This window comes from Nerophis ophidion, linkage group LG12 (assembly GCF_033978795.1).
Source record: "Nerophis ophidion isolate RoL-2023_Sa linkage group LG12, RoL_Noph_v1.0, whole genome shotgun sequence".
Classification (NCBI taxonomy): Eukaryota; Metazoa; Chordata; class Actinopteri; order Syngnathiformes; family Syngnathidae; genus Nerophis; species Nerophis ophidion.
This window is the reverse complement of record NC_084622.1, coordinates 29,564,807-29,589,558: the sequence shown is the minus strand read 5'-3', so window position 1 is coordinate 29,589,558 and position 24,752 is coordinate 29,564,807. Positions and strand designations below refer to the sequence as shown.

Here is a 24,752-nt window from a genome sequence, read left to right as displayed (position 1 = left end):
CAAATTGCAGATTGGATTTTAACCTATTTAAAACAAGTCATCAAAATTGTAAAATTAATCTTAATCAGGAAAAATTACTAATGATGTTCCATAAATTCTGTTTTTAATTTTTTCAAAAAAATTCGAATTAGCTAGTTTTTCTCTACTTTTTTTTTTGGGTTGAATTTTGGATTTTAAAGAGTCGAAAATTAAGATAATCTGTGTTTCAAAATTAAATTTTCTTTTTTTTTTCGTGTTTTCTCCTCTTTTAACCCGTTCAAGTGTTTTTTTCATCATTTATTCTCTACAAAAAACCTTCCGTAAAAGGAAAAAAAAATGTACAACAGAATGACTGACAGAAATACACATTTTTTTTATACATAATGATTTATTTATTAAAGGTAAATTGATCAAATTGGCTATTTCTGGCAATTTATTTAGGTGTGTATCAAACTGGTAGCCCTTCGCATTAATCAGTACCCAAGAAGTAGCTCTTGGTTTCAAAAAGGTTGGTGACCCCTGCTCTACTGTGTATGTTTGATACAAAATAAAATAGCACACAGGTGTGAAATATGGCCTGCCACATCAAGTTATGTGGCCCGCAAAAGCCTGACAATTATGTGTGCCAATGAATTACTTCAGATTTGTTACAGAATGTATTTGTTCTTTCCATTTTTGCAGAAATAATTATGTACTGCAGGGATGTCCAAAGTGCGGCCCAGGGGCCATTTGCGGACCGCAGAGTGATTTTTATTGGCCCGCGACACATTCTATAGACAAACTAAACAAGTTTCAAATCAAAACAAAAAAAATCAATCAATCAAATTATAGCAAAAACTATGACCAAATTAAACGGGACCGAATCCCCCCAAAGTAGGACCTGAAAACCAAAATAGCCGACAACCTGAGCGACTTACTGAATGACGTCTTTGATGATTTCAGTGTGTCATGTCCTGATAAAAAAGAGTTTAAATTTGTTTTTGAGTGTATTAAAGCCCTCAAAAGCATTTCAGTTGAATGTATAATAGCCATATTAGTAAATACCAGCTTACTTTAGAGCACAGTTAACATAAATACAAATAAAATCATTATTAAAATAATCAGGTGGCGACTTGTCCAGGGTGTACCCCGCCTCCCGCCCGAATGCAGCCTAGATAGGCTCCAGCGCCCCCTGCGACCCCAAAAAGGGACATGCATTAGAAAATGGATGGATGGATGAATGATTTTACTGCTTTGTTGTCTATAACACAAAGCTAAGATGTAGAAGTGTTTTTCAAATGTTAGCATATGTTCACCTACATTGCTTTGGTTTGAGTAATTTTCATATACAAAATGTATAAAAGTGGCCCTCGCATCCTTCAATTTTTCTCTAAGTGGCCCTCGCTGGTAAATGTTTGGACACCTCTGATGTACTGCATGCAATTGCATCTTTTAAACTTTGATATTATCTGATCATGTAATAAATATTATATAATTGTACACTGTATTACAAAATAATTTTCTACTGAATAAAAACAAATACTTAAATGTCTGCCTGTCACCTTGACTAATGATTTCAAAGCGAGTTACCTGTTAATTTAACAGAAAATCTAATCATCAAATGGATAGACCAGGGGTGTCAAACGTACAGCCTGAGGGCCAGATCAAGCACACGAACAGGTTTTATCCGGCCCGCATGATGAGTTTGCCAGACATAAAAATTAACCTGAAAATTTTTGAATGAAAGAAACAAAAGTTCTAAATGTGTCCACTGGATGTCGCAATAGCAAATATTTGTATATTTGTAGATGATGCTACATATGTACAAAATAAATCACATGATGTTAGTACATCAGTCGAGGAAAATGAGCAAAATACATAAATAACATCCTGTAATTTGATTTTGATATAATATTTTCGTCTTCATGGAATGAAAACTAACACCAATTAGTTGACTGATGAACATTTTCACATAATTTATTCAGAAGATATTAATAAAGGAAAATAAAGTATACATACCAGGGGTGTCAAAATCATTTTAGATCGAGGCCACATGGAAAAAAAGCTACTCCCAAGTGGGCCGGACTGATAAAATCACAGTACGATAACTTAAAAATAAAGACAACTTCAGATTGTTTTCTTTCTTTGAAAATAAAACAAGCACATTCTGAAATTGTACAAACCATAATGTTGTTGTTTACGTGTTGCGGTTAATAGTCCATCCATCCATCCATCTTCTTCCGCTTATCCGAGGTCGGGTCGCAGGGGCAGCAGCCTAAGCAGGGAAGCCCAGACTTCCCTCTCCCCAGCCACTTCGTCTAGCTCTCCCCGGGGGATCCCGAGGCGTTCCCGGCCAGCCGGGGGACATAGTCTTCCCAACGTGTCCTGGGTCTTCTTCGTGGCCTCCTACCGGTTGGACGTGCCCTAAACATCTCCCTTGGGAGGCGTTCAGGTGGCATCCTGATCAGATGCCCGAACCACCTCATCTGGCTCCTCTCGATGTGGAGGAGCAGCGGCTTTACTTTGAGTTCCTCTCGGATGACAGAGATTCTCACCCTATCTCTAAGGGAGAGCCCCGCCACACGGCGGAGGAAACTCATTTCGGCCGCTTGTACCCGTGATCTTTTCCTTTCGGTCATGACCCAAAGCCCATGACCATAGGTGAGGATGGGAACGTAGATCGACCGGTAAATAGAGAGTTTTGCCTTCCGGCTCAGCTCCTTCTTCACCACAACGGATTGGTACAACATCCGCATTACTGAAGACGCCGCACCGATCCGCCTGTCGATCTCACGATCCACTCTTCCCCCACTCGTGAACAAGACTCCGAGGTACTTGAACTCCTCCACTTGGGGCAGGGTCTCCTCCCCAACCTGGAGATGGCACTCCACCCTTTTCCGGGAGGGAACCATGGACTCGGGTTTGGAGGTGCTGATTCTCATTCCGGCCGCTTCACACTCGGCTGCGAACCGATCCAGTGAGAGCTGAAGATCCCGGCCAGATGAAGTCATCAGGACCACATCCTCTGCAAAAAGCAGAGACCTAATCCCGCGGCCACCAAACCGGAGCCCCTCAACGCCTTGACTGCGCCTAGAAATTCTGTCCATAAAAGTTATGAACGGAATCGGTGACAAAGGGCAGCCTCGGCGGAGTCCAACGCTCACTGGAAACGTGTTCGACTTACTGCCGGCAATGCGGACCAAGCTCTGACACTGATCGTACAGGGAGCTGACTGCCACAATAAGACAGTCCGATACCCCATACTCTCTGAGCACTCCCCACAGGACTTCCCGAGGGACACGGTCGAATGCCTTCTCCAAGTCCACAAAGCACATGTAGACTGGTTGGGCAAACTCCCATGTGCCCTCAAGAACCTTGCCGAGAGTATAGAGCTGGTCCATAGTTCCACGACCAGGACTAAAACCACAATGTTCCTCATGAATCCGAGGTTCGACTATCCGGCGTAGCCTCCTCTCCAGTACACCTGAATAAACCTTACCCGGAAGGCTGAGGAGTGTGATCACACGGTAGTTGGAACACACCCTCCGGTCCCCCTTCTTAAAGAGAGGAACCACCACCCCGGTTTGCCAATCCAGAGGTACCGCCCCCGATGTCAACGCGATGCTGCAGAGTCTTGTCAACCAAGACAGCCCCACAGCATCCAGAGCCTTAAGGAACTCCGGGCGGATCTCATCCACCCCTGGGGCCTTGCCACCGAGGAGCTTTTTAACTACCTCTGCAACCTCAGCCCCAGAAATAGGAGAGTCCACCTGTGGTTGACTCTCCTATTAATAGTATATATACTATATACGGTTAATAGTATATATACTTAATTTTTTATTTATTTTTTCTGAATAAATTATGTGATAATGTTCATCAGTCAACTCACTGGTGTTAATTTTCAATCAACCAAGATAAAAAAATTATATTAAAATCTAATTAGAGCATGTTATTTATGTAGTTTGATAATTTTCCTCGACTGATGTACTAACATTGTGGTTTATTTTGTACGTATGTAGCATCATCTACAAAGGTACAAAGAATTGCTATTGCGACATCCAGTGGACAAATTTAGAACAGCTGTTTCTTTCATTAAAAGATTTCAGGTACATTTTATACATAGCAAACTCAACCCACGAGCCGGATAAAACCTGTTCGTGGGCCTGATCCGGCCCTCAGGCTGTACGTTTCTCAAACTGTGACTTGGATTATGGTTGTTTCTTCGGCGCAGAGGGAATTTAGCACAAGCGAGACATGAATACATCTTTTTATTTTAACACTATAACTAACAAAAGACAAACAAAAAGCGCTCACAATGTAGGTACAAAACTTGGCTATGGAAACAAACACTTGCACTATGGCATAAACTATGGACATAAACAAAAGACTTAGCACAAAGGCAATTAACTATGAACTATAAACAAAAACTTACACGACATGGAACTGTGAACGAGGGCATGAAGGTAGAAACAGCATGGGTAAGGTGTGAAAATGCCAGGACGAAGACAAGAATAAGAATGACTTAAATAGCAGCTATGATCATTAGTGAAAAACAGGTGTGAGGCTGAGAATAGGGACGTGACTAGGAGACCAGGTGATACTAATGGGTTGGCATGGAGACGAAAACAAACCAGGAACTGAAAAGACAGAACTGAATGCCCAAAAAAGCAAAACATAACATGGCCAAACATAACCAAAACACAACATAATCCACAGGCGTGACAACGTTTGACACCCCTGATATATACTATTAACCGCAACAGGTAATTGTAAAAAAAACCAACCAACAACATAATTTGTACAATTTCAGAATGTGCTTGTTCTATTTTTAAACAAAGAACATCTGAAGTTGTCTTTATTTTTAAGTTATCGTGCCGTGATTTTACCAATCCGGCCCATTTGGGAGTAGATTTTTGTCCATGTGGCCCCCAATTTAAAATGAGTTTAGCACCCATCCATTATGTTGTTACAATAGTGTAACAACATAATGGGGCGATAATACATATATATTCATATACAGTATATTAGGGATGTGCCGATCGATCGGCCACCGATCACAATCTGTCGTGTTTTTTTTTAAAAGTACCCTCATACACCTTCATCACATGGGACAAACTCCTTCCAAAGGGCCCTGAATGTGCAGATTGGCTCATTCAGCTGCAGCCGCACTGTCCGCATTCCAATCCTCGTTTTATATCTTTTGATGCAGATCCCAAGCAGCGATCCCGCCTGGTTGACATTGGGTAATGAGTTTGTTTAACTAAAAAATTTTATGTAATAAAAGAGAATAAGGAGCTAGTTTAAATATTGTGTTGATATTGTTAAACTGTCAGTAGCACTCACAGTAAATAAATGGAATACGTTACATTTACTACATGTGATAAGTATCGGTTGATCTCACTCATGGATGATCAGTATCTGAATCGGCAGCATAAAACCCTGATCGGAACATATATTATTCACTGTTACAAGCGGATCTCTGAATGCAGCTATAACTGCGATGACCTCAACAAAAAACCAGGTTGACACCCCTGCAATAGCAGGAAAATCTGGTGGGTTGCATGGGACACTTCCCACCAAATCGACACAGCATTGAACCTTCCGACCCATTTTTCCTTGCTTATTCTGTGTAGGGGCACAACAAAAAGATGGAGTCTATCCCAGCTGACTTTGGGTACGCACTACACACGCAAACAGGCTATAGTAAAATCAACATTTCTTGTAACTGAAAATTGCACATCACAGCTAAGGCCACAAAGTCGACATATTGCAACAAGATGTGTGTGTGACACGATGCGAGCGCATGCACAGTGCCTACAGTGACCTGCCATATGTCTCATTGGAGGACACATAATAGCCAGGCCTTGGCCCTGAGTCGCAGCCGCCCGAAACGTGCGCAACATCTGCCGTCCCCTCCGAGCAGCCTGTGTTATCACACACGCAACCTTTGCATGCATCACGGATGGACAACTCCGCCTCAAACCCTCTATGCTCATCAAAAAACACATCTATTATTATGCAACAGTCCTGGTTCACCTAGAGAAAATCCTCTGCCAGTCCAATCATAGAATCCCACACCCCCACATCTTTCAATAAGTCTTCCTGTCTCTCGCTCCCAACCCTCCTCCCGCTTTCTTGCGCACGGTGCGTCTCACTCAGGTTTACCCTCATACGCCTTCATCACATGGGACAAACTCCCTCCAAAAGGCCCTGAATATGCAGATTGGCTCATTCAGCTGCAGCCGCACTGTCCGCAAAAGCATCTGCAGCACTTTCTGGCTCTGACTGAGCAGCAAATAAATGCTTACACTAGGCCTTTTTTTGGTGGTAATTTAGCGGTGATTGCTTCATCTGACCATTGCAGACTGCAGCTTTAGATGCCTTTTTAGGCAGAAGTAACAAGAGACCAGATGTCCTTCCATCCATCCATTTTCTACCGCTTTTTCCCTTTGGGGTCGCTGGGGGCGCTTTTGCCTATCTCAGCTACGATCGGGCGGAAGGCGGTGTACACCCTGGACAAGTCGCCACCTCATTGCAGGGCCAACACAGATAGACAGACACCATTCACACTCACATTTACACACTAGGGCCAATTTAGTGTTGCCAATCAACCTATCCCCAGGTGCATGTCTTTGGAAGTGGGAGGAAGCCGGAGTACCCGGAGGGAACCCACGCATTCACGGGGAGGACATGCAAACTCCACACAGAAAGATCCCGAGCCCGGGATTGAACCCTGACTACTCAGGACCATCGTATTGTGAGGCAGACGCACTAACCCCTCTTCCACCGTAAAGCCCAGACCAAATGTCATCAATGAAATTGTCCTTTGGCTTAGTGGTCACCTTGTTAAAAGCACTACACACTGTAGCTGAAAGTGGAAACAATAATGCAGTCAAAATTTTTGTAAATAATCATGATATTCAAAATAAAATGCATGTAAGTGAAATAAAAATAAATAGAACAGTCTTTCCCTGAAAGTACCAGTAGAGTATGTACAGTAGAGGACCAGCGACTATGTTAGCTACCTTTCTTTGTTTATAATGTATATTTTCTGTTGAATATATTCTCTATTTTATGCCGCCCTTTTTTTTTGCTGGAGCTGTTACACATACTGTAGTGTTGTATCAATCAATCAATCAATGTTTACTTATATAGCCCTAAATCACTAGTGTCTCAAAGGGCTGCACAAACCACCACGACATCCTCGGTAGGCCCACATAAGGGCAAGGAAAACTCACACCCAGTGGGACATCGGGGACAATAATGACCCAGTGGGACGTCGGTGACAATAATGACTATGAGAACCTTAGAGAGGAGGAAAGCAATGGATGTCGAGCGGGTCTAACATGATACTGTGAAAGTTCAATCCACAATGGATCCAACACAGTCGCGAGAGTCCAGTCCAAAGCGGATCCAACACAGCAGCGAGAGTCCCGTTCACAGCGGAGCCAGCAGGAAACCATCCCAAGCGGAGGCGGATCAGCAGCGCAGAGATGTCCCCAGCCGATACACAGGCAAGCAGTACATGGCCACCGGATCGGACCGGACCCCCTCCACAGGGGAGAGTGGGACATAGAAGAAAAAGAAAAGAAACAGCAGATCAACTGGTCTAAAAAGGGAGTCTATTTAAAGGCTAGAGTATACAAATGAGTTTTAAGGTGAGACTTAAATGCTTCTACTGAGGTGGCATCTCGAACTGTTACCGGGAGGGCATTCCAGAGTACTGGAGCCCGAACGGAAAACGCTCTATAGCCCGCAGACTTTTTTTGGGCTTTGGGAATCACTAACAAGCCGGAGTCCTTTGAACGCAGATTTCTTGCCGGGACATATGGTACAATACAATCGGCAAGATAGGCTGGAGCTAGACCGTGTAGTATTTTATACGTAAGTAGTAAAACCTTAAAGTCACATCTTAAGTGCACAGGAAGCCAGTGCAGGTGAGCCAGTACAGGCGTAATGTGATCAAACTTTCTTGTTCTTGTCAAAAGTTTAGCAGCCGCATTTTGTACCAACTGTAATCTTTTAATGCTAGACATGGGGAGACCCGAAAATAATACGTTACAGTAGTCGAGGCGAGACGTAACAAACGCATGGATAATGATCTCAGCGTCTTTAGTGGACAGAATGGAGCGAATTTTAGCGATGTTACGGAGATGAAAGAAGGCCGTTTTAGTAACGCTTTTAATGTGTGGCTCAAAGGAGAGAGTTGGGTCGAAGATAATACCTAGATTCTTTACCGTGTCGCCTTGTTTAATTGTTTGGTTGTCAAATGTTAGAGTTGTATTATTAAATAGAGTTCGGTGTCTAGCAGGACCGATAATCAGCATTTCCGTTTTTTTGGCGTTGAGTTGCAAAAAGTTAGCGGACATCCATTGTTTAATTTCATTAAGACACGCCTCCAGCTGACTACAATCCGGCGTGTTGGTCAGCTTTAGGGGCATGTAGAGTTGGGTGTCATCAGCATAACAGTGAAAGCTAACACCGTATTTGCGTATGATGTCACCTAGCGGCAGCATGTAGATGCTGAAGAGTGCAGGGCCAAGGACCGAACCCTGGGGAACTCCACACGTTACCTTAACGTAGTCCGAGGTCACATTGTTATGGGAGACACACTGCATCCTATCAGTAAGATAAGAGTTAAACCAAGACAGGGCTAAGTCTGACATACCAATTCGTGTTTTGATACGTTCTAATAAAATATTATGATCGACGGTATCGAAAGCAGCGCTAAGATCGAGGAGCAGCAACATAGATGACGCATCAGAATCCATCGTTAGCAATAGATCATTAATCATTTTTGCGAGGGCTGTCTCCGTGGAGTGATTTGCTCTGAAACCGGATTGAAAGGTTTCACATAGATTGTTAGACGCTAAGTGTTCATTTAACTGCTCCGCAACAATTTTTTCAAGTATTTTTGAAATAAAGGGAAGGTGAGACACCGGTCGGTAGTTTACCATGAGGTCAGGATCGAGGTTAGGTCTTTTAAGAGGAGGATGAATAACCGCTTTTTTGAATGCTAGGGGAACAGTGCCCGAGGAGAGTGATAAGTTTATAATATTTAGCACTGATGGACCTAATAATACAAAGAGCTCCTTGATCAGTTTCCCAGGAAGAGGGTCAAGTAAACATGTTGTCTGTTTTATTCCATTTACACGTTGTAACAATTCCTCTAATGTTATTTCCTCAAAACGAGAGAAACTATTTTGGAGGGCAGTATCCGCCGTATATACCATCGTATCAGTGTTAATAGAACCCCGTTGTAGCTGGGACGCATTGTCTTTAATCTCCTTTCTAATGACTTCAATTTTCTTACTAAAGAATTGCATAAAGTCATCAGCTGAGTGGGTTGAGCTACTGGAAGGGGTCCCTTGTTGGGTTAGCGATGCTACCGTACTAAACAAAAATTTAGGATCGTTTTTATTACGGTGGATGAGATTTGAGTAATATTTACCTTTAGCTAAGGTAAGCATGCGTTTATAAGTTATTAAACCATCACTCCAGGCTTGATGGTGCACCTCAAGTTTAGTCGTGCGCTATTTGCGTTCCAGCTTTCTACATAATAATTTCTGAGCTCTAGTTTCTTCTGTAAACCACGGGGTGCGCTTTTTTGGAGCCTTTTTTAACTTTAGCGGTGCTATGTTATCAATGGTTTCGCGCAGGGTATCGTTAAAGTTGTTAGTGAGGTTATCAATAGAGCCCACATACTTTGGGAATGGTGCCATAACCGAGGGCAGTAGGTCAGCAAGAGTTGTCGTTGTGGCCGTATTAATGTTGTGGCTGCTATAGCAGTTATTATTATTATTAGTTTGACGAACATGCGTCTTGTAAATGGTTATTGTTATATATTGTGTATGTCATGATCTGTGGTCTGGATCATGTTGTTTGTTATTTTTTGTTAGCTTTGGACTCTTTTAATTCCTGTTTACGCTCCCTTGTTTAGTTACCATGACGACTCGTTAGTGTGACCTGCCTCATGTGTTCGGATCACGCACCTGCTCTAATCAGAGACTATTATTTAAGCCTGTTTTTGCCAGTTAGTCGGCCAGGCGACATTGCTCTTTTCATGCCATAGATTCATGCTCTGTATTGATTGTTTCATGCCACAGGTTGCTTGTTTTCATGCGATTGTTTGCTTCATGCTATCTCAAGTAAGTTTTGTTTTTTTATGTCCATAGTTTTTGCCCAAGTGTTAGTTTTTGTATCCTGCGCTAAGTTGTGCCTTCGCCTTGTGCGCCTTTTTGTTCATCCAGGTCATTGTACTTTCTCCGTATTTTTTGGGGACTTGGATTCACATTACATGTTCTCTCCTTGTAGCTTGTAGCTTTGATGTAAGCTACCTGGATACATGGGTTTACAGGTAGCTAAGCGACAGGAAAAGCTACTTGTTAAATGGTCCATGGTCACATTTGTCTACTGTCAGGGGAGAGATGCATGAATTACAATCTAGAGTTTACCTTTAGCAAGTTTGAGATTAAGCAATAGCAGCCGTCGGCTCAGTGTGTCAACAATAGCAGCGTAAGCTAGCATTAGCTCAATGCTATCAATGCGCCGCTAAAATAGACCATCTGCGTTGGCGCTTATAATAACGATATCACTCCGATTTAGTTCATTTTCAGCCCATGACATGTAAATTGAGTATTATTGGCGGTTCCTGGATCTTTTTAGAGAGGGTATAATGAGGGCAATAAGGGCCCTCGATTTGTTTATTTAAAGGCCTACTGAAACCCACTACGACCGACCACGCAGTCTGATAGTTTATATATCAATGATGAAATACTAACATTGCAACACATGCCAATACGGCCTTTTTAGTTTACTAAATTGCAATTTTAAATTTCCCGCGAGTTTCTTGTTGAAAACGTCGCGGAATGATGATGTGTACGCGTGACGTCACTGACTGTCAGGATATATTAGCTCAGCACCAGATACGGCTAAAAGTCGTCTGCTTTAATCGCAAAATTACACAGTATTTTGGACATCTGTGTTGCTGAATCTTTTGCAATGTGTTCATTCAATAATGGAGACTATAAAGAATAATGCTGTTGGTGGAAAGCGGTATATTGCAGCTGTCTTTAGCACCGAGACACAGCGGATGTTTCTTTGTTTGTTGTGAAGCGGAGCGGTCAAGCGAACATGTTTTCTCTACGTCAACCAGCAAGTTTTTGGATGGGGAACTTGTGATATATATATCTTACCGGATAAATTATTGGTTTATTTGTCGTCCTGCAGCAGCGGCAGCTGTGAGCTTGGCTCCTCAGCTTCTCTCTGAGACACTTCGTGTTCACCGCAGCCATCCAACCTCGAGGTATGTCTTTACAATCTTTTACAATCTTTAAAATCTCACTAAAAACTATTAAAACAATAAGCAGATAAGGGATTTTCCAGAATTATCCTAGTAAATGTGTCTAATTACATCTGAAAGGCTCACTTTGCTGCCGCCCGGAGTCGTCGCTTCTTTTTTTAAATTGTTCTAGTCTTTCACTTTTAATATCCTAATTCACAAATCTTTCATCCTCGCTCAAATTAATGGGGAAATTGTCACTTCCTCGGTCTGAATTGCTTTTACTGCTGGTGGCTCCCATTAAAAACAATGGGAATATTGTATGTGTGGAGCCCTGCAACTCGTGACGTCACGCGCACATACTTCACGTAGAGGCAGGGCTTTTCTATTAGCGACCAAAAGTTGCAAACTTTATCGTCAATGTTCTCTACTAAATCCTTTCAGCAAAATATGGCAATATCGCGAAATGATGAAGTATGACACATAGAATGGACCTGCTATCCCCGTTTGAATAAGAAAATGTCATTTCAGCAGGCCTTTAATTGTTAACTATTTATTTAGGATTTTGATTGCATAAAAAAGCCAAGCAGGCTTCACGGTGGAAGAGGGGTTAGTGCGTCTGCCTCACAATACGAAGGTCCTGCAGTCCTGGGTTCAATTCCAGGCTGAGGATCTTTCTGTGTGGAGTTTGCATGTCCTCCCCGTGAATGTGTGGGTTCCCTCCGGGTACTCCGGCTTCCTCCCACTTCCAAAGATATGCACCTGGGGATAGGTTGATTGGCGACACTAAATTGGCCCTAGTGTGTGAATGTTAGTGTGAATGTTGTCTGTCTATCTGTGTTGGCCCTGCGATGAGGTGGCGACTTGTCCAGGGTGTACCCCGCCTTCCGCCCGATTGTAGCTGAGATAGGCGCCAGCGCCCCCCGCGACCCCGAAAGGGAATAAGCGGTAGAAAATGGATGGATGGATGGAAAAAGCCAGGCATATGTGTTCTTGTCTTACATAAGGATTGTGAATGATAAACAGCACAGCTCTTTCAAATGTTTGCGTATTTCTGATAACATGGTCAGAGTGCAGAAGTGAGAATCCAGTGATGTCACTCTCTGAAAATAGCAGAAGGTATTCTAAGCTAAATATTTGAAATGGCTGGCTCAATTTGTGGCATTTTGTGATGTTTAAACGATGTTTTCACATGCTTTGCGGCTTGTAAATACAATTGGATATGGTTTAATGCAGTGGTTCTCAAATGGGGGTACGCGTACCCCTGGGGGTACTTGAAGGTATGCCAAGGGGTATGTGAGATTTTTTTTTAAATATTCTAAAAAATAGCAACAATTCAAAAATCCTTTATGAATAAGTTCATTAATTGTGGAAAAAATACAACAATGCAATATTCAGTGTTGACAGCTAGATTTTTTTGTGGACATGTTCCATAAATATTGATGTTAAAGATTTCTTTTTTTGTGAAGAAATGTTTAGAATTAAGTTCCTGAATCCAGATGGATCTCTATTACAATTCCGAAACTGGGCACTTTAAGTTGATGATTACTTCTATGTTTAGAAATCTTTATTTATAATTTAATCACTTGTTTATTTTTCAACAAGTTTTTAGTTATTTTTATATCTTTTTTTCCAAATAGTTCAAGAAAAAACACTAAAAAAATTAGCTATATTTTGCACTGTTATACAATTTAATAAATCAGAAACTGATGACATAGTGCTGTATTTTACTTCTTTATCTCATTTTTCAACCAAAAATGCTTTGCTCTGATTAGGGGGTACTTGAATTAAAAACATGTTCACAGGGGGTACATCACTGAAAAAAGGTTGAGAACCACTGGTTTAATGGATACAATAAAACACAAATAGGCATATAAAGTCAACTTATTTTTGCACTTTACTGGTACTTTCAGCACCAAGGAACACCATTGATGCTGACTTCAAACAAGTTCATAAAAGACGGTGGTTTCCCTCTCTGTAGAGTTTCCTGCAGCGCAGTATTGCAGTAGAAACCAAATTCAAGCTCAATGTGAACAAGTGTACTGCTTGCCAACACAAATGACGCTAGGAGTGGGCCAGCTGCCAAAGTCCACCCCTGACTATGATGAGGGAAAACTAATGGGGGGGAGAATCGATAGAAACCCAAGTATAACGACTATTATTTTTTAGCCTGCTGATAGTTTGGAGTTTTTTCAGTCATCTCTCACATTTACTAAACAAAACTCTCCGCAGATCAATTAAAACGTTCCTGCAGATCAAACAGCGGCTAAGCCCCAGGGCTGAATGTGTTTTGACAAGATGCAATGAAGACTGCTCTTCAGGCTCAGCATCCTGCAGTCTCATCATTCACTGTGAGGCCAACCGCTTCTTCCATCAGCCGCATTTGAGTTTGGTCATGTCAGCAACTTTTCCTCTAGCACACACGCAGCCTGTTCTTGAGCCGCTTGAAGTATCCACTGAGTGGCAGGCCGTATGGACAAATGGCCGCATTGTGGTCATGCTCCTTCTGGGAGCTCGCTGAGCCTCCAAGTCAGAGGCCACATCCTTCCTAAACAACATGATACCGCTTCTGACCAAGATGAGTCCACTACGTGTATAAACATCCACCACTTCACAGAGCACAGATTTAAAGGCCTACTGAAACCCACTACTACCCACCACGCAGTCTGATAGTTTATATATCAATGATGAAATATTAACATTGCAACACATGTCAATACGGCCTTTTTAGTTTACTAAATTGCAATTTTAAATTTCCTGGGAGTTTTGTCTTGAAAACATCGTGTAATGATGACGTGTACGCAAGACGTTACGGGTTTTTAAGAAGTATGAGCGCTGAGCACACACACAGCTAAAAGTCGTCTGCTTTAACGGCATAATTACACAGTATTTTGGAGATCTGTGTTGCTGAATCTTTTGCAATTTGCTCAATTAATTTTGGAGAAGTCAAAGTAGAAAGATGGAGTTGGGAAGCTTTAGCCTTTAGCCACACAAACACACGGTGATTCCTTGTTTAAAATTCCTGGAGGTGAAACTTTACTATGGATCAGAGCGCGGTTGAGCGAACATGAATCACGACGGAATGTCAACCAGCAGGTTTCGGTGAGAAAATTGTGATTAAAAAGTCGCTTCTTACCGGAGAAAAGCTGAGCTTGTGCCGTCCATAGCTGCCGTCGACTCCCCTGAGACATTGGCGTCAAGACACCCGTGGACACAGCCTTCCGACTATCAGGTACTGTTAAACTCACTAAAACACTAGCAACGCAATAGAAAGATAAGGGATTTCCCAGGATTATCCTAGTAAATGTGTCTAAAAACATCGGAATCCGTCCCAATGCAATCGCGTTTTTTTTTTAACTTTTTTTTTTTTTCTAGTCCGTCGCTATCAATATCCTCAAACACGAATCTTTCATCCTCGCTCAAATTAATGGGGAAATTGTCGTTTTCTCGGTCCGAATAGCACTTTTTGTTGGAGGCTCCCATTAAAATCAATGTGAATATGTGAGGAGCCCTCACACTTGTGACGTCATTGTCTGCGACTTCCGGTAGAGGCAGGGCTTTTCTCTTAGCACCAAAAGTTGTGAACTTTATCGTGGATGTTCTCTACTAAATCCTTTCAGCAAAAATATGGCAATATCGCGAAATGATCAAGTATGACAAATAGAATGGACCTGCTATCCCCGTTTAAATAAGAAAATCTCATTTCAGTAGGCCTTTAAGAAAAATAATGCTTTGCTACACTTCTTAAAAAGGACCTATGAGGAATTTTGTATTTTCTGACTTATAAATGTTGTTAAAATGTTGGGTATTTGTGTTAAACAATATGAAAACATCAATTTATAAGGTTAATTCATTTTGGTGTGAGCTTGCATTAAGGTTTTGGATGCCTCTGTTTGTAGGATTTTACAGTCTGGCACGTTGTAACGTTACTGCAAGGTGGACGTACTAATTTAGACATTAAGTCAAGCTCTCAGCTCTGCTTCAGGCTAGGAGGAATTTAGGAATTTTGATTTTTTTATTATTATTTATTCAGACTCAAAACATATTGCAGGTAGACTAAACCAGTGTTTTTCAACCTTTTTTGAGCCAAGGCACATTTTTTTCATTGAAATATTCCGGAGGCACACCACCAGCAGAAATCGTTAAAAAAATTAAAATGAGTTGACAGTAAAAAGTCATTGTCGCAATTGTTGTATATGACTTTAAAGCATAACCAAGCATGCATCACTTTAGCTCTTGTCTCAAAGTAGGTGTACTGTCACCATCTGTCACATCACACCCTGACTTATTTGGACTTTTTTGCTGTTTTCCTGTGTGTAGTGTTTTATTTCTTGTCTTGCGCTTCTATTTTGGTGACTTCTCTTGTTTCCTTGGCATTTTCCTGTAGCAGTTTCATGTCTTCCTTGAGTGCTATTCCCCGCATCTACTTGGTTTTAGCAATCAAAAATATTCAAGATGCTGCTATCCTTCTTTGTGGGGACATTGTTGATTGTCATGTCATGTTCAAATGTACTTTGTGGACGCCATCTTTGCTCAACACGCTGTAAGTCTTTGCTGTTGTCCAGCATTCTGTTTTTGTTTACTTTGTAGCCAGTTCAGTTTTAGTTTTGTTCCCTAAGCTTCAATGCCTTTTCTTAGGGGCACTTTGTTTTAGCATTAGATAGCTTTTCACTTGTAACCTGCCTCTCACTGTCATCTGCATATCGGGATCACGACAACCTATGTTCCGACATCTACAAAGCAATTATATACCTGCTGCCACCTACTGATATTAAAGAGTATTGATGAGTTTTTTCTTGAGCCCTGGTGTGGGATTTGGGCCGAGGATGTTGTTGTGGCTTGTGCAGCCCTTTGAGACACTCGTGGTCTAGGGCTATATAAGTAAACATTGATTGATTGATTGATTGATTGATTGATTGATTGAAGAGTATACATTGTTACTCTGCCGAGCTCTAGACAGCACTGACACTCAACAACAACACATCATTTGCAGACTAAAATTACTGGTTTGCAAAAAATATGTTTACCCCAAATAGGTGAAATTACATAATCTCCCACGGCACACCAGACTGGATCTCACGGCACACTAGTGTGCCGCGGCACTGTGGTTGAAAAACACTGGACTAAACAACATTATCAACAAAAAACAAACAAATAACATCAATAAGAACAAGAAAAAAAATAATTGTTCTGATGACTTCTGTATCATTTATATACAGATAATATATTCGGTGTCCATTTTATCGACATTAGCTATTAGCTTCTTGTGTCGTCCTGATCGGTTTGTGTGTGTGTAGCATGCTTAGCCATTCCTGTTTTCTCCAGTCCTCTGGTGATAATGATACTTGGAAGAATATTAGTTTATTTTCCGCCAGGGGGGTGAGGAATTAGCATCTTAGAAACAGCTTTGCACTGTGAATAGACGACGTGTTTGTTGCAGCTGGCTCTCAAATTCGGGCCGCTGTTCTGGCAAGACACGCACCCTCCTGGAATTCATGCAACGCCTGCTTATGTGCAACGAGGAATAAGGCAATGTACTGTAATTGTGTCTCCTTGACCATGAATCCTTTTTGAAGGAATATTTCACGTGATTACAAACTTAAGCAATTCAAACAATGGGACACAGCAGTGGTAAAGACCAACTGGGCTGGTCAGTTCACCACCTGATCACCAGTCTGTTAGAAAAAGGTAAATGACTGTGATCGGGATATGACTACCTTATACAGTTACTGTACAAATATTACATCACAGGTGTCAAACTCAAGGTCCAGGGGCCAAATCTGGCCCGCCACATTATTTGTATGAGGCCCACGAAAGCCTGGAAATAATATGTGTTAAAGGCCTACTGAAATGAGATTTTCTTATTAAAACGGGGATAGCAGGTCCATTCTATGTGTCATACTTGATCATTTCGCGATATTGCCATATTTTTGCTGAAAGGATTTAGCAGAGAACATCGACGATAAAGTTCGCAACTTTTGGTCGCTAATAAAAAAGCCCTGCCTTTACTGGAAGTCGCAGACGATGACATCACAAGAGTGAGGGCTCCTCACATCCTCACATTGTTTTTAATGGGAGCCTCCAACAAAAAGAGCTATTCGGATCAAGAAAACGACAATTTCCCCAATAAATTGAGCGAGGATGAAAGATTTGTGTTTGAGGATATTGATAGCGACGGACTAGAAAAAATAAATAAATAAACGTGATTGTATTGGGACGGATTCAGATTTTTTGAGACACATTTACTAGGATCATTCTGGGAAATCCCTTATCTTTCTATTGTGTTGCTAGTGTTTTAGTGAGTTTAACAGTACCTGATAATCGGAGGGGTGTGTCCACGGGTGTCTTGAGGCCAGTGTCTGATGGAAGTCGACGGCAGCAGTATGGACGGCACAAGCTCAGCTGATCTCCGGTAAGTGGCGACTTTTTACCACAATTTTCTCACCGAAAACTGCTGGTTGACATTTGGTCGGGATCCATGTTCGCTTGACCGCTCTGATCCATAGGAAAGCTTCACCTCCGGGAATTTTAAACAAGGGATCACCGTGTGTTTGTGTGGCTAAAGGCTAAAGGTTCCCAACTCCATCTTTCTACTTTGATTTCTCAATTATTAATTGGACACATTGCAAAAGATTCAGCAACACAGATGTCCAAAATACTGTGTAATTATGTGGTTAAAGCAGATTAGTTTTAGCAGTGTGTGTGCAGCGCTAATATTTCCTAACAGTCCGTGACGTCACGCGTACACGTCATCATTCCGCGACGTTTTCAACAAGAAACTCCAAGGAAATTGAAAATTGTTATTTAGTAAACTAAAAAGGCCATATTGGCATGTGTTGCAATGTTAATATTTCATCATTGATATATAAACTATCAGACTGCGTGGTCGGTAGTAGTGGGTTTCAGTAGGCCTTAATAAAAAGTTGAATCTTTTCTTACGAAATGTATTTGTTCTTTCCCTTTTGACATTAAAAATCATGTACTGCATGCAATTGCATATCTTTTAAAATGCAATATTATCAAAATCAAAATGTTATATTATCATGTATTCCAAAAATATTTTTTGTTAAAATAAAGATAAAAAAGTATTTAAATATCTGCTTGAGTTATGATTTAAAAACAAATTATCAATCAAATTGGAAACAGTAAAACTGACAACGGTTAAATTCCGCCGACTGAGTTTTTTACCATAAAACCAACTTTGGGACTGTTTTTTTCCATTTACAGTAAGACACTTAAACATTAAAAAACAAAGAAAAAACATTAAAACAACAAGATTTTATGGTAAAAACTTGCTTGAATTTTACTGCTAAAAAGAGTGGTATTGTTTTTCCATTCCATTCCATTTATTAAATTGTTTTATTTGCTGTAAAAACCCACTGCTTTTACTGTAAAATTCTGGTGACTGAGCTGCCAATTTTTAAAGTGAAAGTTAAATATTGTATTCGCAGCGTATGTAAAAAAAAATGTATTAATGTATTTTATATATACATGTATATTCTTATATTACTCATTGTTAAAAGCGGCCCTCTGAGGGCAACCATAACTGCTATAAGGCCCTCAATGAAAACAAGTTTGACACCCCTGCATTAAATGAAGGCAACCCTTTGACCCTAAAACGGATTATTTATATTGTCATTATTTTCTGTGGAATAAATTCATGTTGAAATATGAACAAATGGAAATGTAGTCCGCATAACACAACGGCTCCTGTTCTACCTTACAGGCTCTGCTCTATTTAGTACTACTTGACCATCATTTCCATTCCCCAAGGCAGGGGTAGGGAACCTATGGCTCTAGAGCCAGATGTGGCTCTTTTGATGACTGCGCCTGGCTCTCAGATAAATCTTAGCTGACATTGCTTTACACGATAAGTAATGAATAATTCCGCTGGTAATCACAGTGTCAAAAATAACGTTCAAAATATGCATTTTAAAGTTCTCATGCATTTTCATCCATCCATCCGGTTTCTACTGCAAATGTTCAAGAAGTCGCATTAATGGTAAGAAGTAATTTATTTATTGTTGGTTAGCCTCAGAATAACAATGTTATTAAAAAGAATAAGAGACTTATTATACTCTAAAAATGTTGGTGTTAAAAAAAATAAATTATTGGCTCTCACTGAAATACTTTTAAAAATATTTGGCTTGTATGGCCCTCTCAGCCAAAAAGGTTCCCGAACTCTGCTCCAAGGCTTATAGGTTTGCAAAGTCAGCCTCAAAATCCAGGCTAAAAGCATTCACCTGCGTTACATCACTGCCATGCTTGATGTGAATATTCTAATAACATTAAAAACCTTGGTATTTTTGCTCAGCGGTTTATAGTTCACTTTATTTTAATTTTTTTCACATGATAATGTGCACTTTTTGAAATCAACATATCAGCAAGCGCAGCTTTAAGCCCTGGGACTGTTACACACAACACATCAGCGCTAAGCTTTACAGGGAGGGGGTGATCAACATTTTAAAAGATATTACATATACTGTCACTTTTGTGTTTATTTAAAGCACAATCGCTCCAAACAGTTTGAAACAGTTGTTCCCCAGAGACCTCGACAAACCTGCTGACCAGTGCTGCTATTAACAATTTAACCATCTCTTGTGTTTTTTCATGAGGTGGTGCATTGAGCTGAACTCACACTGACATCATCGCTTAGCTGTCAACCCCAAAGTACCCCCCTTACGCTTACACCTTCATTTGTTTACAGTTCTATCTGGCAAAAACAAGGTACAATTTACATTTTGGTTATTGCACAATAAAACTCACCTAAGCATTTTTCATTTAAATAGAGTTCACTTGATTTTATTGACTATGTCACATTTAGGGATTCACGGTGGCAGAGGGGTTAGTGCGTCTGCCTCACAATACGAAGGTCCTGCAGTCCTGGGTTCAATCCCAGGCTCGAGATCTTTCTGTGTGGAGTTTGCATGTTCTCCCCGTGAATGTGTGGGTTCCCTCCGGGTACTCCGGCTTCCTCCCACTTCCAAAGACATGCACCTGGGGATAGGTTGATTGGCAACACTAAATTGACCCTAGTGTGTGAATGTGAGGGTGAATGTTATGTCTATCTGTGTTGGCCCTGCAATGAAGCAGCGACTTGTCCAGGGTGTACCCGCCTTCCGCCTGATTGTAGCTGAGATAGGCGCCAGCGCCCCCCGCAACCCCGAAAGTGAATAAGCGGTAGTAAATGGATGGATGGATGTCACATTTAATGGCAGAACAGACTAAACAAAAGAAAGTACTTTTTATATATTGAATGTAAAAGACTAATTATTATCTTCATTCCGCACTATATCCAGCTGTATAATCACTCACCATACAGCAATAGAAGATATCTGTCTATTACCTGACCGCTTCTATGTTAGCTACCTCTCTTTAATTATAACGTATATTTTCTGCTGGATCTACTCTCTATTTTATGCTGCCTTTTTTTTTTTGCTGCAGCTGTCACATATACTGTAATATTGTACATGGTAATTGGAAATTGTTATATATTGTATATATTATATAAAAATATAATTTAATAATAGTATAATATATCAGTATACATTATATACTCAATATATAATGTGTAAATATTACAAATACCGTATTTCCTTGAATTGCCGCCTGCGCTTACCAAAGGCATGCGGTAAAACTAAGCATGCGCTAATTATTTTAAAACCTCTTCTCACTCCGGCACTTAACAAAGGTATGCAGTAGAAATTTGAGTGTGATGTAAGCTTGGACCTTAAACTCTACTGAATAGCTCTTAATCTTCTTCCCTGTATGCAATTTCAAATTACCGGTATTGAAATCAGCCTCCTCCATTTTGAAAATGATGTCACGAGTTTGACCAGGTGGTAATACTAAGCATGGGCTAATTATTTTGGGAAGCGAGTTCGACCCGGCAGTAATTCAAGGCAGGCGCATACTATATGCCCTGCGGCAATTCAAGGAAATACAGTATGTTGTATTTTATATTGCTATTATGATACTTTTTTAGTCCACTTTATACCTGCATTATCCTTTCCATCCTTACCCTTTCCATCCTTTGTAACTTAGCTACTGTGTGGAACAATTTCCCTTGTGGATCAATAAAGTTTGTCTAAGTCTTTAAGTGCTGTCTTTCTATTTTTTAAGTCATTTATCGGTACAATATACTTTCTGGCATGATCCTAAAGAGGACCTAATAAAAATGTCATCTTTGCTGACTTTACAATGTTATGGAAACAGCAAGGGGCATGTACTTATTTGGACATCGAGTCAAGCTCTCAGCCAGCTTCAGGCTATGAGGAAACACAAGAAATTGGTAACATAAAGTAATATTATGTTCATCTAATTGTGGCATGTGCATAAAAACACCAATGTGCGCCATGCAATGACATCAATCATATTAAAAACGTTTCTTTTTCATACAGTCTTAATTTATCAACGAGTGTGCAGGTGTACTTATTATTGTGACAGGGTGAATCTATTAAATGTTTATGAAGTTTGACTGAAAAGAAATTGAGAGACTTGTGCGGCATAGCGATGCCGGATTTGTTCCTCCTTAGATGCGTCGGGCAAGAATACAGCGTAAGGTAAGCAACAAAGGATTTATTAAACTAATAAAAAGGGCTAGGAACACAAATACTGGTGCTAAACAGAAAAGCAAACAAATGGCGCTAGCATAGAAACTAGGAATACAAACAGATACACTAAACTTGGCACAAAGGCAAAAAAAGGGAAACAAAAACTACTAGCATGAAAGCTAGGAATAAAATAAACCGCAGCGCGAGAGCTAGCGAGTAATAGTATGGAAAGTAAGTCATCAACAGTTGCGTGAAAGAAAACTAGAGTCTAAGAATGAATGACGAAAAGGGGCCAGCTTAAATAAGGGAGGTGATAACGAGAAACAGGTGTGCGTAGAAAGCAAGGGGCAGGTGAACTAATAAGCTACCATGGTGATGGAATAAACAGGAAATAAGGAAGAATGTGATACAGAGAGGAACTAATGCAGACTATAATACACAAATGGAACAAAACAAGAAATATAGTATTATCCGGGTATCGGATCACAACAGAAATAACGGTGACAATGTATATATACTTAAACACTGTACATTTTCAAAAGATAAATAATGTTACTTTTGGAGAGGGTGAGGCGTGGTTTGATCTGCAATCTGGAAATACGTCCAAACACGTACATTTTGCAGAGAGGTTCAAAAAACGAGACATAAAAGTGCCTGCAGAGCAAAATTCACACCTAAGCATGTCCAATATATATTATCTACAAAAAGAAAATAAGACAACGTGTGGTGAAGATTCCGGAAAAACTAACAAATACTGCATCCCGTATCGTTTCAATACAGTACCCAGTATCTATTGGGGTGTGTTTCTATACAGCTCATCATAACTTACGTTAGAGTCAAAGAGATCGAGGCTGTCCAGGCTCTTGCTCCTGTGAATTCGGCCCTTGATGCGCCGGAGCGATGGCTTGCCCTGAATGGTGCTTGCAGAGGAGGCGGCCGTGATGGAGCCAGCGGTCGGGCTGGGATGGATCCTGAGGTCGACAGGAGAAAGAAAGACAACAGAGCTCAAAAACTGTCTAGTACATTTGTAACACAGCGGGTCGACTGGCCTGAGGCTAACAAAAAGGAAGAAGAACACAGTGGGAATGTTCCTGCCTTTCCAAAGGCCACAGTTTTCTACCACCCGCTAATTAAAATGGCATTTGAAATAGATCTATAGTTGGATTTAATGTCAGAAAGACCATGCAGGGGTTGGTGCTAAGGAAGCATCACACACACGGGGGCCTCTGCAGCTCTGCTGTCCGCCCTAGCCAATCGTAACTGAAGCTGGATCACGGTGGGATGAAACTTGACTGACCCTTCATCATCAATATTCTCAGGAAGTGTTTTACCCTCCATGAATGACTTTTCCTCATTAGTCCTTCAGCAGAGCTCACCCCCGCCTTGATGTCCACTGTGCCTGCCAGACACTTAATTACCTGCATCAAGTGCAAAATCGCAAAGGCAAGAGGTATAGTATTGTTTTGATTGCTGTTTGCTGGTTTGATAGTCAGCAGGATTAAAAAAAAAAATACAATAATGATTTCCATTAAACTGTGTGGTTGGATGGCATCTGCATCAAGGAGGAATAGGGATGCATACCAAGACTGGACTCGGTACCATAATAGCATCTGTGCTGACACAAACAGCACCTCGGAATAGGTGACTCATAGCACTGAAACAAGGCAAAATAATGTAGGTAGTGTACTGTAGCATCCTGACGGACGCACACAGTCTTATACTCTTTTAAAACCATATTATGCAGCAGTTCTAAGTTGCAATAATGTAATTTTTAAACTTGCACACTTCTTCATTATCCACATATCTGACAGGCACCAGAATTCTTCATATCAACATGACAACACAAGCAGGTCTTTGCACAAACTACATGTATATTTTTCTAAGTTAAAGGCCTACTGAAACCCACTAATACCGACCACGCAGTCTGATAGTTTGTATATCAATGATGAAATATTAACGTTGCAACACATGCCAATACGGCCGATTTAGTTTACTAAATTACAATTTTAAATTTCCCGGAGAGTTTCTTGTTGAAAACGTCGCGGAATGTTGACGCGTGCGCCTGACGTTTCGGTTTGGAGGGGACATATTAGCTCAGCACCACTTGCGCCTAAAAGTCGTCTCTTTTCATCGCATAATTACACAGTAATTTGTACATCTGTGTTGCTGAATATTTTGCAATTTGTTCAATTAATAATGGACACTATAAAGAATAATGCTGTTGGCGGAAAGCGGTGGATTGCAGCTGCCTTTAGCAACTGAGACATAACCTGTGTTTCTTTGTTTGTTGTGAAGCTTTAACACAGAGCAGTCAAGCGAACATGTTTTCCACTTCAACCAGCAAGATTTTGGATGGGAAAATTGTGATATTAAGTCGGCTCTTACTGGAGACTTCAGTGGATTATGGGACTTCCTCAGGCAGCTCAAAAAGGCTCTTCCATCGGCTTCTCTCAGAGACACTGGCGTTCACCGCAGCCATCCGACTTTCAGGTATGTCTTTACAATCTCACTAAAACACTATTAAAACAACAAGCAGATAAGGGATCTTCCAGAATTATCCTAGTAAATGTGTCTAATTACATCTGAAACAGTCCCGCCTGGAGCTGTCGCTTTTTCTTTTCTTTTTTTTGTGCTTCACAAAAAAAGCGTTAATATGAAACAGAGCGGTCAAGCGAACATGTTTCTCTACCACATGTCAACCAGCAAGTTTTTTGATGAGAAAATTGTGATATTAAGTCGGCTCTTAGCGGAGACTTGCGCGGAGTTTGCGTCTTCCTGCAGCAGCTGTCAAAAAGGCAGCTGTGACTTTCTTGGCTCCTCCATAAGGCTTCCCTCAGAGACACTGGCGGTCACCGCAGCCCTCCGACTTTCAGGTATGACTTTACAATCTCACTAAAACACTAGTAACACAATAAGCAGATACGGGATTTTCCAGAATTATCCAAGTAATCGTGTGTAAT

At 40.8% G+C, this 24,752-nt stretch overlaps 1 protein-coding gene across 9 annotated transcripts in view; it reads right to left on the bottom strand.

Annotated features, from left to right (window-relative positions):
- LOC133563270 (tight junction protein ZO-1-like) overlaps positions 1–24,752 on the bottom strand; it is a 259,759-nt gene that overhangs the window by 116,484 nt on the left and 118,523 nt on the right. For all 9 annotated transcript variants that reach the window (XM_061917297.1, XM_061917300.1, XM_061917301.1 and 6 more), the window contains one exon: positions 22,622–22,763. In XM_061917297.1, the coding sequence (XP_061773281.1) occupies positions 22,622–22,763 (142 nt within the window). The remainder of the gene's footprint in view (positions 1–22,621; positions 22,764–24,752) is intronic.